The following is an 18,257-nucleotide window of genomic DNA, read 5'->3' on the forward strand; positions in this document are numbered from 1 at the left end:
CATGTGGCCTTAATCCTTCTCCGTACACCAGACACTCATTATTGGCCCTTCAAAATAAGAGCTGTTATTTCCATGATGCCATACTCCTAGTTTAAAAAATAAGTAAAATATTGTATTTGAAAAATAGAACTAAACTACGTTACTCAGAATGGCAGCTCTAACAGATTAGAAAAGTCAATCTGCCTTCAGAGGAAGGTTTCCCTGCAGCCAATGATAGCCCCACAATGAGCTGTTGCTCAGAGTACACTGAAGAACACTGCTCACATTTTTATTTGATTCCTCAATGTGAACTTTATTTATTTGGACTCTTGATGTTGGGGGGGTGGGGGTTCGGGTGTAGAGGAAATTGCTTAGATGTAAATGTAGGTTGCTTCCCTTTCTTAGAGTTGATTTGTTAATGGTTGTTCATTTTTTTATTCTTCATGAAAATAAGTCTTTATTTACAAGTCTCACATGTTCTTAGTTAAGTTTAATATTTTAACTTACAAGAGGTGTGAGTATGTTTACAATTTTGTGTATGACCTTTTTGTTTTGTAAAGATATATAAGACCTGGGAATTAAGCTTGCTTAAATTGACATCATTGAATAGTGTTGTGAGAGAAAGAAGCATCTGACAGTGCAGCTACAATGTTTTGCCTTAGAGGTTAAAGAGGCCAAACTATCACGAGGGAACAGATGATTTGATTCCATGGAAACTGCATCGCAACAGTCCAGTCCCTATTTATTCATTTGTAAGCTTTCTTTTTTAACAGGAAGTCAAACCTTGTGATCATTTTATTTTTCCTTTTTCCTTTAATATTCATAAGCATTCCAGTCATGCAGAGTAATAAGTAATCAGCCCCGTTTTGTGACAAAAAGTGAATATAAATACAATAAATAAAACATCTATCAATATGAATATAGACAGAATATGTAATATAGCCATGAGAAATAATTACACAAATGTAAACAACATTTTGAGCAATGAATAATCTTAAAATCAAAACTGCTAGATGTAAAATTAACTATAATATATTGTCGTATAATAATAAAAAGAAAATGCCACTTCATTATAATCAGCTAGGTTCTGGATTTCATGACTGCATTATATATTTCTGAATATTTTCATATGATTTTTTCTGACATAAGATTTAATATTGACCACTAAGGGTCACTTTAATGTGTCACAAAGGAATATCCCTTAAATGTATTATTTTATTATTATTGAACAAATAGAAGGCAGCACTTCAAAGATGTAAAATATGAATACTGAGCATACCAGTGCTTCTTTTTTTTCTTTTTCGGTCTACCCTGTTGACTATAAATTCCAAATGTGATCTTACTGCCAACCAATAAGCACACACTTTGTCTGTAATTAATTTTCTGATGGGGTTTTAACCACACTTCACTATGGTACAAAGGTTAAGTGAAGTTATGGATAATCCATCGTAGACTTTGTTATTGTGCAGTAATGCAATGCTGAAGTTTACGATCAATTTGCACTTAAAACTGCATTAGCATGCCACAAAATGAAACATGACAGCAGTGACAGCTGTTACATTTACCAGATTAGCTAACACAGGCAAGGATTGAACCTGAACGAAATGTCCTACAATGCGGAAATCAGTTAGCATTTTAGCACTTATGGTTCCCTCGTCTTGAAGTTTTTTGAATATGTTTTTGGTAAATGCCTGAAATAAGGTCTGTGACCAACACTTGCTAAAGAGATGTTCACATTTTGTTCTACAACATAAAATATGTCAGTAAATAGCCTACTTGTGACGGTAGCTTCTATGTTAGCAGCGGTTGCTAACAAGTGACCAAATGAGACTGCTAAACGTCATTAAGCCAAACATTAGCCGCCTTTAACTTAGCGGTGGTGGTGTTAAGTCATGTGACTGTGTTGTAGTTTATTTATATCCTAACGTTAGCTTTTTACTTCTGCCGATTGCGTTGACGCTTCAAAAATCATAAAGTGGTGTTAATATCTGCAGGGCCACAGATCTTATTTTCTGCAATATTCCAAAATCCAATGTAGAAATCCAATTTACTTAAGTTGTCCCTGGACTACTCTATACATTCATGGTTGCCATAGTGAAGGTGTGGTAGGTGATGTAGAACCCCTGGTTTACACAGTATCTCTATGACTTCATATAACTCATGTCCACTAACTTGTGACTGCTACTCTGAACAGGCAATGTAACAGTTATATTAGCATTTATCTTAAGTGTCCAGCTTCCATACGTCTTTGAACGCAGCTCTTATCTTGGCACAGTTATTTATTTAAACCATGAGCAGTGGTTTTCAGGGAAGACATTTCCTTTAACTATTTTGGAATCAAATGCTTTCTTTAATCACAACACATAGTGGCAGACTAAAGGAAGTACTTATTTAATCCAATCTGTTTACAGAATCGGGGCCACTTACATCTCAGATTGTGATTTTTGAGGTTTTCTTAAACCTCTGTAGAACAGACTAAGCACTTATCTACCTGGATATTTCAGCATACCTCTTTTTATGGGTACGGACTGTATGATAGTCGTGTTGACAGTTTCTGTGGCGTTGTTTCTAACTTTTTACAGTGGTTACTTCATTGTATTTGTAGATTTTTGGTGAGCCATTTTTTACGTGTTCTTATTTTTACCTGTACCTACAACATGACTGTTATTTGCAGATTGAGCATTTTTCATTTCCTTTTTTATCTTTGAATGTTCAAAATGAGTTGTGTTTTGTTTAGATTTATTTGTAAATATTGTGCAACATGTCATGTTTTGTTAATTTGATATGAAAAGGGTTTTAAAGAGAAAAAACAGCATTTTGTCTAGGCATTTTTTCTTGAGAAATAAAACAAAAAGCATGAGAATTCTCCGGTGTGGTGTTCAATGTCTGCTCACACAGTGACCGCTGTTTTGTTAAGAAGCATTTAATGTGAATACAATATAAAGCATCATCATCTCTCATGAAATGACCGTATATAAATGACTATACACAGATACACATGACTCTAATCAAGTGTTAGAAAAAGTATTTAAAGATCATAACGTCCATGTTACACAAGTTAGTAGATCCTCTGAGGAGTTTGCTCCATGATCAGCCATTAAGATGTCCACATTAGAACACATTAGAAATAAACACAATCCTGTCCTTTTACTACCAACAAGTAGACTTTCTAAGGTGCTTCCATTCCAAATATGGTGTTCCTACGGCGCTGAGTCCGCTGTCCCATCATGGCTGACTCCACTGGCTTTGTCCCCATCATGACTCCATGCTGACGGCTGGACCACTGATAAAGTTTGCGGAACACAGCTGTGACGCCATGATGTGAGGCTCCACGCTTCACTTCTTCATGATAGAGGAGATATCCAGAAACATGCTCTGAAAGGACAAGAGGACAGGTTCAGACTGGAGCAGCAGGACGTAGAACACAGGGTGTAGCTGGTGATGGTGGAGTGTTTGAACAGATCAACAGAACATGAATGTTTCGTTAACATATGAACACAGTTAGACAAGAGAACATTACGTTCAACTGAATTGTTCGTAAAATACATGGAGATATGTTGTGTCACATTCACATTCATTTTATTTGTACATGTATTTAATCACCTCTTATAATTGATATCATTGTTTATGTATCTATGTGATGTAGTAATACTTATTTTATTTCTGATTCCTGATGTCTGTAACTACTGGGCTTCATCCAGATCAGCAGAGAGCACCTCTACACCTCTTCTGCTCTCTCTAAACACTTTCTCCTTTAACCTATGACTGTTTATGTTTATTGTTCTCGCCCCAGATGTGTTGGCTCAACCTCATAACTCTACCAGTGAGTCATGTTCCTGGTCTTTTTTCTCCCTTTTGCTTCTTTGATTATACAATATCAGCTGGTAGGGCTGCACAAATAACTTCAGTTAGTCTGACCGATATTGCAATTGCGATATGATTCATGATATTCAGTATTCTTTAATCCTAGTTCTCAATATCATTGAAAAATATATCAAATTATTATGGTGTTTTTTTTTTTAAAGGATCTATACTAAACAAATCTTTTTCTGTGGGATACAATGTATAGGGTGGGATCTGTCTTCAGCTTTACAACACTCCATTCAAAAGTGTTGACACATATTTACCCTTTAACAAATATTGTGTTTCCTGCCATTTCAATATTCCACTAGACCATATTGCAATTTTGATACAATTTGAATAACTGTGCAGCCCTATCAGCTGGTAACAACTGTTATACTCAACACAGAAATGGTGGATAAAACCCTGGTGGGGCATGAGCAGAAAACCAGAAGCCCTCTGCTCTGTAGAACTTCTCTTCTGATGTTTTGGACTACTGTTAAATGAGACACGAGACACTCTGCTCTTTACTTGCCATTGACATCCTCCGGCCTCCGGCAGGCGGCATCATGGGCATGTCCCCCTGCAGGGAGCCCAGCTCATCGGACTCCTCTGAGGAATGTAAGGACTGGCTGGTGGAGCCACTGATGGAGGACAGGCTCTCGGACGGAGGCCTGATCATGAAGCTGGTCTTCCTCGGGTTGTGGATCAGGCCCTCGCTCGCCATCGACTCCCTTCGATTGTCCTCGTCCAGGTCTCTGATGGCGCTGGGCCTAAAGGTGCTAGCGGACAGCAGAGCCTCCAGGTGGCTGGGGTGAGTCTGTTCTCCCTCACAAGGGTCCCCGAGGAGGCCTGTTACACTCCCCTCTACCATGGTTCCAGCAGAAGCCCAGGCTGGATGGTGGTCCACCATAGCCATGTGGACCTCTTGACCCTCATGGGTTTGAGGGGCTGCACAGTTCTGGCCAGACCTTGGTGGCATCCTGGGTTGGGGACAGATATAGTTGGTCTGAGTGTGTCCCACATAGGCCAGGCTGTTGTGTCTCGTGGTGTCGTGGTTGGCTTTGAGCCCACTGTTGTAGTAAGGAGGCTTCATGTCGGCCTCTGGAATCACTTTGAAGGTCTGAGTCAGGGGCCCGTTGTGAGGCGACGCATTACTCGTCACACACAGGTGCGGTAAAGACGCCTTCTTCTTGGACCTGTAAATAAAACTGTCCTCCTCCGTGTACCTCTCTCCAAACAGTGTCTGTTTGATTTTCCTGATGCCCAGGTGGGATATTTCCAGAAGGTTGAGGAAAAGTGACACACCAGCAATGGCGATCATGAAGACCATGAAGATGGTCTTCTCCGTGGGCCTGGAGATGTAACAGTCCACGCTGTTAGGGCACGGCAGCCTCTCGCACCTATAGAGGGGCTCCAGTTGGACACCATAGAGTACATACTGGCCCAGGATGAAGCACACCTCCACCATAGAGCGTGTTAGGATATGGATGATGTAGGTTCTCAGCAGAGAGCCTCTGAGAGGAGCCTTCTTCACCCTCTTCTGCTCGTCCAGCTTCCTCAGCTCCCTCTCCAGACGCCTATGTTCCTCCGAATCCAGCTCAAACTCGTCCAGGTCCTCCTTCAGCTGGGCCTTCCTGCGGTGCCGCTCCTTCTCAAGCGATCGGATGCAGTAGAGGGCATGGCCCATGTAGACCAGCGAGGGCGCCGAGACAAAGATGACCTGCAGGACCCAGAATCGGATGAGGGAGATGGGGAAGGCCCGGTCGTAGCAGACCGCCTTGCAGCCCGGCTGGTCCGTGTTGCAGACGAACTCGGACTGCTCGTCGTCCCAAACGTCCTCGGCAGCGGCCCCCAGGATCAGCATGCGGAAGATGAAGAGGATGGTGAGCCAGATCTTGCCCACGATGGTGGAATGAATGTGGACCTCTTCTAGGATGCTGCCCAGCAGGTTCCAGTCACCCATGGTCAGCTTCTCACCTCTTCACTGCCACATGTCCTCAAACTGTGGAGACAATACCAGAACACACATCAAAGCAGAGCTACTGACAAGGCTGAGGGGAAACTCTAGAGAAAAAGACGGGTTACAAGTTTTATTTTTGTGTCTTGGGCCATCAGCTCTCATGGTGTACTTGCTAAAAGGATTACTGAAATCTTGGGACATAGCAACCTCTCCTAAAACAAATCCAATGGGGCAGGACACAGAAGCAGTCAGATAATCTGACATGTAAAAAGGTGACAGTTTATCCCAATTTCCTTTGACTTCCTTTAGATGTAAAACTGTGTATGCACGACTACTATTCCTAAAGTTCATTGGTTCCAACTCAAAAGAGGACGACTGAAAGAGCTCACAAATACATTGTTTCTTTTTAAATGCTAAGTAAATAAAAAAACAGCTGTTTATTGTGAATGAAACATTAGGAATTGTTAGTTTGAATGTGCACATGGGATTTGTTGACAATAAAAAAAATGGTCATATCAACAGAATCAAAACTTTTACACTGAGAATATATTGAGATACATACTGGACCAGTGTTTAGAAGTTGATGTAGCTCCCCTTGAAACTTCCAAACATCACAACAGCAGCTCCAATGAGAGAGCAAGTGGAGTGTACGTCCAATCCGCTGGAGCCGGGCTCATGCTGATCTCTGACTGAAGGAGATAACTGTCAATCATGTGTCGCACAGCCTACGCAAAAAAGAGCCCCAGACCAAAGAGAAGCAGAAAGTCAATGTGTGGCCTGGCACTGTGACTCGATGTGTTACGTATGAACTGCCTGTAACAACTATATCCTATCAACAATGTTATGGAATAAAACACCATGGTAACAAATATCACTTTTAACGGAAATGTGGACTTTGAAGCATCAAAAGATGGCGTTTGCTGAGAATCAGTGGTTACATATTTGCGTTTTATTTGAAATAATCAAGCAAAGGTTTGATTTGCATTTAGGGTTTACATTAGACTCCAGTTTGTAGAACTGCAGCGTTTGTTTCAACATTCAAATGGAACGTTACTTCATGTCTCCAAAGATTGTCTTATTGAGATTAGGTGTGTTTGAAACTTCAACCACCATGTTTTAACATAGGATCAAGACGTTTGATCAATTCATTAGAGTACTCATACTCATGTGAAGTATGTCCTTGCAATTACCAGTGTCCAATGTCTATGCATTACGTCTGCAACACATGAGGATATAAACATTTTACACAGCTTAAAATGTAACTGCAGCCCTAAAAATAACTTACACGTTAGATGTCATGGTGGATTGACCCTTCAATGAGTGTGCAAATGAAATGCACCGAGCTTAGTGCGGTTTTCTGTCAGGTCAATAATCCAGTACCATCAATAACATTAATACTAAAAAGAATGTACAGGTGCCAATTTGAGCCATCTCAGAAACTGTTGACATGATGTTTACTGACCAATGTCTTGCATTACTTTACATCAAACGACTCTATTAATGAATTGACTTCAGCAGCACTTACATATCAGTGGTATGGGTTCCCTCTCGGCCTCCTGGTGCACGTCATCATGTTTATAATAGCATCCCAGGAATTGCGTGTGTCTGTATGGCTACCCCATGGAGGTGTTTGGTGTTCCTCTTGTCGCGGTCCCAGACTCCAGTCCACATCCCTCTGCTCTGCTGGTCTTTGTCTCCTGCGTATGCTGGCTGGGTGCTGTGAGCGCTCTCCCGTGTTACATGCAGGGTTCACAGGATGTGACCATTGATCGGCTCCTGACGGGACAATGTCCCCTACCCCCCACCGCTCTCCCATGCCAGCAGTGCCAACTCCAACCAGTGCCATCAATATCCTCTCTGACAGACAGATGTTTATGGCTGGTGTTCCTCACAGGGCCTGCACTCCACATACAAATGAAACTGAGTCAACCGGGAGGCCTCACCATTTATTTAATGTGTTTTTATAATGGAACAGATCCTTCCGGCTACTCTGCACACGGTCCAAAATGTAGATGTGTATATATATGCTATATGACTGCCTGGCCTCCATGCTATGTTGATTTAATCCAACAAAGTATGTGTAGGGACATTGTTAAAGTGTTCATGTGATCAAATAAAATAAAAATGATCTGACATTAAGATCACAAGAGGACTAGGATATTACCTTTGTGTTCCTTTGTAGGTTCAGCTGCAGCACTCAATACTTTTGTAAAACAGGTCAAATGACTAGGTGTCACTTGTAGTGATGGACCAACAGAGACTCATCCACAAATCTCCTCTCAACTCTACTCAGCATCTTTTAGTTGACTTCGTATCGGCGTCCCCCTCTAAGAGTTGTTGCTGATGGGTTCATGTTAAGATTTGAAGAAAGGGTTTTCCAACCCTAGAAAACTGAGATCGCCCACGTACATCGAGGGCCTTTCTGCAGGCCTTGTCAAAGTGTCCATGGGCAGGAGACTTAACCCCAAATTCCTCCCGTAGGCATGTCTACGGTATTCAGGTGTATGTAAGTCACTTTGGATCAAATTGTTAGCCAAATGCCATGTAATATAATGTCATGAAATAATGATCAGACATGTACTGAAGAGTAAGATGTCTTTTTACATGGAACAATCAGACACAGAACAATTCCTCTGCTTCTCTTTCCGGAGTGTACCAGAACAACTAAATACCTGGAGGTAACCTGGACCACCTGTAGTGTTTTGGACCCCTTAAAGTAGACCTGAACTCCACACGGTGACATTCGTTCAGAACCTTTCAGCACCGCCTACTATCCAGTCTCTAATTTACCTGGATTCTGCCACTAGAATAGAATAGAATAGATTGGGAGGGATGAACCCCACTGTAATGGTCACACAGCACACACAGTGACATTTGGCCTCTGCTTTTAACCCATCTTAGTACCAGGAGTCTAGTACTAGGAGCAGAGGCTAAAGCTGTGCTCTGCCAGAATGGAAATGTTAATCAGAACATGTTTTGTGCTCCTCAGAGGGGGGGCTGCGCCTTCTCATGGTTCTTCTCATGGTTTTCCCCTTGGGACTGCTCCACATGAAAACAATCAGAAAAAAGAAACCTATGGTCCCTCCACATAAACTGTCTGGAGCTGTCGCTGTGTGGCAAACAGATGTTTCAGTAAGAGATGGCATGATGGCAGCAGCTTACATCAAGCGTTGATAAAACGCTCGGCCCGGCTGCTGTGGTCCCACAAACATCTGAAGCGTTCATCCCAGGGGAACAGAATCAGGCAGCAGACCTGATGTCGGACTGGAAGTGGTGTTGGTTATCTGCTGGGAGACCTGGGTGTCACAGTGAGGCATTTGCCCCTAACTCAACACTTCTTTAGGTTAAGGCCTTTACTAGGTTAAGGAATTCTATCAGTAGAGCTGTAAGACACAGTTGTTTAGCTTAATAACTATAACTAAGAGGTTTTTACATGCAAATCTCCCTTAATACAACATTTTTTAAATGTTTTTATTTGTTTCAATTATTATATTTAATTATGGTCCGATAACCAAAACAAAAGATTTTCTGAAATATAATGTTGAAATATTTAACATGTTGTTTTTATTGACAGTTGTAGTATGAAATACGAGCCATAACAGGTTTCAATCCAATGTTAAATCACATAGTCCTTTGATCCTGTGTCAATATAAACTAATGATAGAGTGCAGAATCAAAATAGAGGCAAATCATTTTATTCTACTTTTACACTTTTACAACAAAGCCAAACTATATGTCCCTAATGCTGCATTTAATTAAGTACTATTATTTTTAACTTTTCACTCAAAGCAGAAGATTTATTCTGCAATCTCCACGCTTTGCATTGTAGATCAGTTATATTGACTTTTCCACAGTATATGAATTATCTCAGTATACCAGAATGCAGTTGTGTATGCTAATATGACAATGATGAAATACCATGTTGTCTGCAGCATATTGAATGCTGACACTATGCTGGTCAGGGAGGCCCACAGACCCCCCCCCCCCCCCCCTCAGTGCACAGAGTAAAGCAATGGTACATATTACTGGCTTGATTTGAGAGCGCTGTGCTTGGCTGCATAAAATGACCAGTTGTGCCTGCAGGGCCTTTAATTAGGTTTCCATCGCGCTCTGACAGTCAATGCAGCATTGATTTGATTTTTCCCCTCAGAAGCTGCGGCTGTGGTCGCTGAGGCCAAATGTCACCCCAGGATCATTGGATTACACAACCAGCCTCCGCTCCATCAGGACCCGCCCACACGCCTGACTGACAGCTGAGCGGCGAGGGCGGGACTTTGTCCTGTTTGTTGACAGACATCACAACTCATCCACAAGTTTGTCTTGAATCAGTGATCGCAATATAATACTCCAGGAATGAGTCCTTAACCAGGAAATGAGTTAGCATTTTAGCACCTTCGGGGTTAGGTCAATGTTTTTTAAATGAGTTTCTGGTTAGATTCTGAAAATAGGGACTGCAGATAACACAAATGTACAGATTTTCAAGTGTTGTTCTACAACATAATTGAATAAATACCCTACTGGTGAAGATTTATGTGTAAAGGTGGTTGCTAACAAGTGATTGAAAGAGAATGTATACCGTAATCAAGCCGGAAATTAGCCGCCTTTAGCTTAGCGTAAGTGATGCGCAGCCATGCTAACGTAATGTAGTTGGTGTATAGCCTAACGTTAGCTATTTACTTCTGGCCATTGCATTTCAAACTTATAAGTATAATGCACATCTTATTTTCTGCAATATTCTGAAACCCAATGGAAAAATCCCATTGGTTCTTGTTGAGGAAGCTGACCTTGGGGTCGACCTACAAACATATAGTCAGGTGTGCACATAACTTTTTGAGTGAGTTACTCAGATGAGTACCAGGAGACAGCGTTTGGTACTCACCCCACATGAAGCGTGGTGTTAATAAGTGCAGTCTTCCTCACTGTCCTCCTCAGTGTCTCCTTCACTGTCCTCTATTTACACTTCTTGCATGCTAGATGATGAAGATGATGAAGATGCACCTCCCTGTCTCTTTGTAAGCCTCCAATTTGCTTTCTCCAAAACTTGTTGCCAAAACTGTGAAGTCCTTGCATTTCCTGAGGCCAAGTTGAAGGATCAAATACTAAGAAATTATCACATGACTTGAAGTCATATCTGATTTCAGAGGTGGGAAGTAACAAAGTACACTTATTCAAGTACTGTACTTAGGTACAATTTAAGATACTTGTAGTTTACTTGAGTATTTCTATTTTATGCTACTTTGTACTTCTACTCCACTACAGTTCAGAGGTAAATCATGTACTTTTCTTCCACTACATTTATTTAATACCTTTAGTTACTTTACAGATGTGGATGAATGATGTGAAAATATAATCAAGTGTTAAATCAGACTTTAGTTCCACCTGGAGTAAATCCACAAGCTACCTTGCAGTATACAAAGTCATTCAAACTAATTTTTAAACACTTTAATGATCAATAATTATAAAACATATCATATACATTATTATGAAATGGACCAATCTGCAAAATGACTACTTTTACTGTCGCTACTTTAACTAGATTTTGATGATAATACTTTTCTAATTTTACTTGAGTAACACTTCTTCCACCTCTGTCTGATTTCAAACTCTTCCATTAACAGCCTGAGTAAGTTTGCAGCTGTGTGTTTTACTCCACTTTGTTGTAAATAAAACTGCAGCAGCTTGACCACAGAGCGTGAACGTTGTGATCAGCTGATTTTGCGCAGTTCTCCAGTGTGTGCGCGGGGCACAGAATGTGCACAGGGGAGTCTCCCACCGCAGCCAGTTGACGTAGTTTTGGTACAATTCTGTTGTACACACCGACGTTAACAGCAGCTCCGTCTGTGCACACGGCGACCAACTCTGTCGTCCAGTGATCTAAGCCTCTGCCTCCTGTGAAGCTTCACAGGTCCGTCGGTTATGTCCTGCGCGGCACGGCCAGCACCCAGTTCAATCAGTCATAGAAAGTCTGAAGATTTTAGCAGGGAGCGAAACGGCAAAGTGGCTGCTTAATGTCTTTGTTTTTTTTGGACATGTCTAATAATTTACTAGACTGAGTATTGACAAGAAACATGTGTAGGCGAAATATGTGTTTTGTTTTGATGACCTATCAGGTACGCAAAGGCGCGTTGTGACACAAGTGACGTTACGCATTTCAGATTGTTGCCGCGCATGCGTACCTGCGTACCAGTTATGTGCACCCCTGCATATAGTACATCATCACTGCAGCACTCCATGTACCTAGCAAGTAACAGTGTAATGTCACTATGAATATTTAGTATTCAATGGTACCTCATACTTGAATTATACTCATTCAGAGGGGAAATGTACTTTTTACTTCATAAGAAATTTAGATTTTATGTACCAAACTAATGCTACACTTTGTTGTTGTACATTCAATTCCCTCCTTAATGGAATGACTGTGTGTGACATCAAACCTTGATCCAACAATCTTTATTTACGTATAATGCAAAGGAATTTTACATTATTTAGACAGTTTAAAGATACAGGAAGCATGAAAACAGAGAACGGTGGAGCAATGACAACACATGGACCGAAACAAAAGGTAAGAGGCATCCACATAATAATAAATAATGTTTGGACCACATTTCACAGATAAAAGTTATTTAGCTGTTTCAATAAATGGTAATATTACGGCCAGGATTTATACGGAGCATATATAACGTTAGCTTAGCCTGATCGATCCGATCTCCATTCAGAAAACACGCATTTTAAAAGCTTTTCCCCTGCCGTCTGTCTGCAGACTTGTCAAAGCATTAATTCATGGTTTTTACTAACCGGTATCAGTATGTTGTTACTTCGGCATCAGTTAGAAACGTGTATTACAATTAAATCACGGTAAAATATGTTCATTTTGTTGTAGTTGTAGCCCCCGAGCCAGCCTTGTTTGAATGATGCGAGTAAACACAGCTGACAGCCGCGGTGAAACTCGAGCTATTAGAGCGAAGCGAATATTCGCATCGGTATAATGTGACCTTTTTTTCGTATTCCAAATGGATAATGGAAACATGACTGAATGGAATGTATCATCATCATTTACATCTGGATAAACTATGAAATGACATACTCTTGTTCTTAAAGAGCCTCAGACTATATTGTGCATAATGTTTTATGTTCTATTCATGTGTGGTCTCCAACCTTATGTAACTTGCAGTGAAGTATTATGATAAAGAACAATAGGGGTACAAAAACTTGACTAAACTATACATAAATATGAAAAACATTACATCTGCCATCCAGCTAGCAGTGAAACTCAAAGTCTTACTAAAACACATTAATGAGTGAACTTGACTCAAAAGCAACTCTAAAACTGCCACCCTCAGTTTATATCCATATGCAATTTAAAACACACATTTCTACAATAATTAAATAGTAAAAAAGTGAAACTGTCTTAATATTTATATTTGGGTGGGCACCTGTCCAATGGCCAGGGGCCCACAAATAAAGGGAAGAGGTTCCCCCAGGGAGTGGGAACCCAACCCAGCTCCATGTTACTCAATCAGAGGGGGGTGGTCTGATCCCCAGACATGTTGAAGTGTCCTTGGACCAGATACCTAACCCCATTGCTCCTGTGGGTGTGTCTACAGTAGGAAGGAACCGACTCCATGATCATCGGAGCGCCAGCTGCAGATATCCTCTGGTGGGGGGGGGTCATGGATGGCAATTGGACAGTGAGTCAAAAGCCTCCTTTTGTACTTGTATCAGTTAGTTGTATACAGTATAAATCCTTGGATCTATTTACTTATTATTTACATTAACCTTATACATTATTTATTTTCTATTTTCTACTTTTCCTGTTGAAGTTGTAGCTGGGTTTTTCAATGTTCAACCAAAGTACAGCAGTTCATCCAATCATCCATTGGTCGGTGTCAGGGCGCATCAGCTGTCTGGGTTCTCATTGGTCTTCAGCCTCTCTAGCTCCTCCTCCAGGGCGTTTATTCTCTGCAGCAGCTCCCTCTTGTCCTGCCGAGCTGAGAGCTCCGTCTGCTGCTCCACCTGCGCCACCTTCCTCTCGTACCAGCGCTCCAACTGAACCGACACCGTCTCAAAGAACCGCTGAGTCACCTGACAGGAACACAACAACACGCTTAAAGTGGTTCGAGGTTCAGGATCAAGGTGAATTCTGAATTGTTTTGCTCAGGTGACTACGTTCGAAAAAGGGATAGTTTGTCATTTTGGGAAATAATAATATATATTTTTTCTGAGAATGCAATGAAAATACTGATATCAGTTAAATGAGTCATGTACAGAGACAGGAGGCAGTTAGCCTAGCTTTGCACATCCCCCGCCCTGCTTGGGCCTTCTTGACTATTGTCCTTTTCCAAAATCACCCACTCTTTGTTAAGCAAAGTGCAGAGCTGTGCTGTTTTTCAATTTGTGTACTTCTCTACTTATATTTGCTTTTTTTGTGTGCAAAAGTGTGCCCCAATTTGAAGTATGGCAACATGCAGTGCACTATGGTTACCTGGATTGTCAAAACATGGATTGTGGAACACTGGGCAATTCTCGGCTGTGTAACGGAAGTTGCGCGTCCAGCCAAGATTCCTCAGGTAAACAAAGCACGATATTAAAAAAAGGTATACATTTGTTTGTTTTTTAGTGTTTATTAAAGGTCTCCTATTATACTATTTTTAGGCATATATTATAGGTCTCCGATATATAAATAACATGTCTATGAATAGTTTTGCTCAAAATACCAAACAGATGACCCATTGCAGCCTCATACCCCTCTATTTCAGCCCTGATAGAGAAGTGCTGATTCTGGGTCTGGCCCTTTAAATGTTTCCGAGCTGTTACTGGCCACGCCCCTTTGGAGCATGCATGAGCTCTCCTCTGTGAAGAGAGAGGTTTCTACCCAGATTCTCAGCTAAATGCTGATGTGATTAAACGCCATATTATGTTCCAAACCACATCAAGGATTATTTCTGAAACAGTATGGAGCTCAAACTCTTTCTCTCTCGCGGGTTTACCATAAGGTGAGTACCTTTTTATATTTCTGCTTCTTTACACGTACTCTCTCCAGTACAGCGTTAGCTCTGAGTGTTAGCGATGCTTGCTAATGTAAACACAGACCATATTACTTCCAAAACACGTTGCGCATTGTTTCTGATACAGCAATGTTTCTGATAGGGCTGTGGGCGTAAAGCCAGCCCACATTTGAGTAATGTCGTCATGACGCAGCAAATCTGGATCAGCTCCGTTGTTCCGCCGTTTTTAGAGATGTGGGTAAGGAGGAAAGAGAGAGGGTTTTATTTTCTGACACTTGTGAGTCTCCTTACACACCGGCGACACATATTTATGAAAAAAAACAATAAAAAGTGCATTTTGCATTATAGGGGACCTTTAAAGGACCACTTTACTGTTGTTGAAAAGAAGCCAACATTATTTGTAAGGGTTATAGGCCCCGCAGCTGTCGCAATAAGATGCTTCATAGAAAATGAGACCACATTGTTACTTTTCTACACTGTCTGCACACTTTGAATAAGAAGTGTCTCTCCAGAGTTGAGTGTGGGTTTATTATAGTAAAAGCAACGATGAATTGTACAGTGTGTGATGTACAGAATGTGAATCCTGGTGTCTGCCGTGGTGTTAAAGGATTGAAAATAAAAAGGACATTCTTTATTTTCGTTCTTTTTTTACATGTCGGCCTCCAAAGCTAAATGGAAATCAGGATTTGGAGTGTGCTTAATTGACAGGTCCAGTCTTAAACCTGTCCTGCTTGCTCTCGGGGGGGCAGTTCCTCCTCCACTCACCTCCATGGCATGCTGACTGTTCCTCTCCTGAGTGAAGGTGAGCTCAGGGGGCCGGTCGAAGAAGAACTCCAGGGTGGTGGTGCTCTCAGTGGGGACCCCCGGCCTCCTCTGCACACATAACTCTGCAAAGTGTGTGTTGTAGAGCTGGTCCTGGTGCTGGGTCAGGGGGGGGCCCGGGGTGCTGAGGCTGGACTGGCTGGTGCTGCTTGAGAAGCCCCCCCCACACATGGGCACCACTGCTGCGATGGGACTGTCCTGCCTGCCCGGCAGCTGCCACAGGGGGTCTCCAGAGGCCAGCAGGAGCCCGGAGCTGCTGCTGGCAGGTAGAGGGAACAGGGTGGTGTTCTCGTAGTCATCTGATGACAGGTAGGGGGAGAGAAATATAAATCATCCATCAGACACATGCATAACCACAGTATACCAGTGGCGAGCCGTCAGGGCCCTCTAGGCCCTCTCTGAGGGCCTAAGTTATTCAAAAAAATGTTTTAACCTGTTCTGCCCCGAGCCTGTTTTTCAGGTCTCAGGCTCGAAAATGACATTCCCAGAACAAATGACCTACAGTAACTACACTTCTAAAAGGGGGAAATTAATAATCTTTTTTCTCAAAGTAATGATAAACCTGTGAGTTGGATGTAGAAAAGTCAGAATCAATATAGATGCTTTTTATTTTAAAGAAAATTCAGATTTTACATAGTAAAAAACTGTAAATTATAGTATCCGTCCAAAAATTCTTTTTTACTTATAGTGAAAACTACCCTTGGATGATGGGTTAGTAGACTAAAAGCTGTAGGACTCCAAAGTACAACATATAATAAGTACCCTGTATCAAGATTGATGCAAAACAAGTGAGATTTGACCTTTTTAGAGAGATTAAACTCTTCTTTTTTTCTTTTTTTTTGAGGGAAGGGGGGTCAGAGGGCCTAGGTATAAAAATCACGGCTCGCCACTGCGGTATGCAAATGGTAAGCTCTCATACAGTAGCTTAGGTACTAAAGATCTGACCACCTTCTGTTCCCTCGTCTCAAAGTCAGTGTTTTTTTAAAAGTGTTTTTGGTTACATGCCTCAAATCAGTTCTCTGGTCAACACTAGGTTAAGAGACTTTCATATTTTGTTGTACAGCATAAAATACATCAGTAAATATCCCACTGGTGAATGTCGGAAGCTTCTATATGTCATAAAAACAGCGGTTGCTAACAAGTGGCTAAATGAGCAACCCAGTCTCATGGCATTTCGTGTTATAGTCACGACATTTAATCTATTGATTCGTGTTCACCAACAAGATTTTCCCCTTTTTTTCGTGTCACACAGAACGATTTTAAAAGCAATGTATTTCTATTGGTAGTGTGTTTCGTGCCTGCACCACGTCTTTTTGTCCGGTCGGGTCTTGGAAGACCGGAAGCTGTGCGGTTAATAAAAACATGTTCTTACTCAATATCAAGCCACGATTATTGTTTTTATTTTAAATCGTATAATGTCGGACTTTTTTTGCCGTCCGTGAGGAAAATAAATGGAGCTCAGAGCCTCAGAATACTGAAATTAGTATTTTTTAAATCTTTTTTTCCTTCTAATTTGTTATTCTTTTCTAAATAACACACTGTTATTTACTCAACAATAACACACAATTATCCTTGTTTTTATTTATTTGTTTAAAGGGGACCTATCATGCAAAATGCACTTTTGTACGTCTTTTATGCATGAATATGTGTCCCCGGTATTCCAGGGAACTCACCAAGTGTCAGAAAACACAACCCTCTCTCTTTTCCTCCATACCCAAATCTCTAAAAACGGGGCTGCAACGGATCTGATACAGACTGATCCAGATTTGAACATTTCTCTGACGTCAGGACGGAGGAGTTGACCTATCAGGGGAATGAGAGGTTGCCGTGGCATGGTAACAGCATGGTAACAACATGGTAACACGACGCTCGTAACTCGGCCCCCTCCTTTGCAGGGGGGCGTGGTCAGCTGCAGCGCATGCAAAGACAGGGTGGAGGACAGCAAAATAGAGTGAAATGAGGCATGGCTAAAATGCATGATCTGTTTGGTATTTTGAAAAAGAAAACGTATAAATATATCTTATATAGGTATGGCCCTACAATATATTATTCAAATATAGCATGATAGGTCCACTTTAATTCTATAATCTCTGGCTTATTTGGCGTCCGTCAGGAACTGAATTTCAAAATAAAATAACCGGAAACAGATACACACCCACTGAACTGATTACCCAAGATCCTCAGCTATGGTTTAAGCTCGGTGATTGGATTGCTTAGCCGCAATGCACGTTGGGATATGGTGTTTATGCGATATGAAATCCGAAATACATTTAAAAAATATATATATATACTTTATTCCGAGTGTGCTTGCTTTTCTCTTTGAAAGTCATCACATAACGGCATTGTAATACACGGTTCGGCTGCATTAAATATTACACATCTGCCGTAGTTATTTATTTATAGAGCCCTGATGAGAAGACCTTTGGACAAACTGGAAGAACTGCCACCGAAACTGAATACGTGACGTGGATCATAAATATATCAGCAATTAAACAACATCTTCAATTTCTCTTCACACAATACATCTCCTTGCAGTATCAATACTAATTCGGCTGACTTTTATATTTGATCCAATTGGTAGATAGGCTATATTTACACCATAACGGTGCACAGCTGATAGAAAAGGACTTGTAGTTTTTAAAGATATT

The 18,257-nt window shown here is 41.2% G+C and overlaps 2 protein-coding genes across 2 annotated transcripts in view; both read right to left on the bottom strand.

Annotated features, from left to right (window-relative positions):
* Nucleotides 1-4,318: 4,318 nt before the first annotated feature.
* On the bottom strand, nucleotides 4,319-5,785 carry cx52.7 (connexin 52.7). The gene has a single exon (XM_034135172.1). The coding sequence runs from the start codon at nucleotides 5,783-5,785 to the stop codon at nucleotides 4,319-4,321; it is 1,467 nt and encodes a 488-aa protein (XP_033991063.1).
* A 7,893-nt stretch (nucleotides 5,786-13,678) lies between these two features.
* The window catches only part of ankrd6a (ankyrin repeat domain 6a), a 46,369-nt gene continuing 41,790 nt past the window's right edge, over nucleotides 13,679-18,257 (bottom strand). The window contains exons 13-14 of the mRNA XM_034135173.1: nucleotides 15,553-15,908; nucleotides 13,679-13,864 (exon numbers count right to left, since the gene is read on the bottom strand). Of these exons, the coding sequence (XP_033991064.1) occupies nucleotides 13,679-13,864; nucleotides 15,553-15,908 (542 nt within the window). The remainder of the gene's footprint in view (nucleotides 13,865-15,552; nucleotides 15,909-18,257) is intronic.

The sequence above is a fragment of the Trematomus bernacchii genome, unplaced genomic scaffold (assembly GCF_902827165.1).
Source record: "Trematomus bernacchii unplaced genomic scaffold, fTreBer1.1, whole genome shotgun sequence".
Taxonomy (NCBI): Eukaryota; Metazoa; Chordata; class Actinopteri; order Perciformes; family Nototheniidae; genus Trematomus; species Trematomus bernacchii.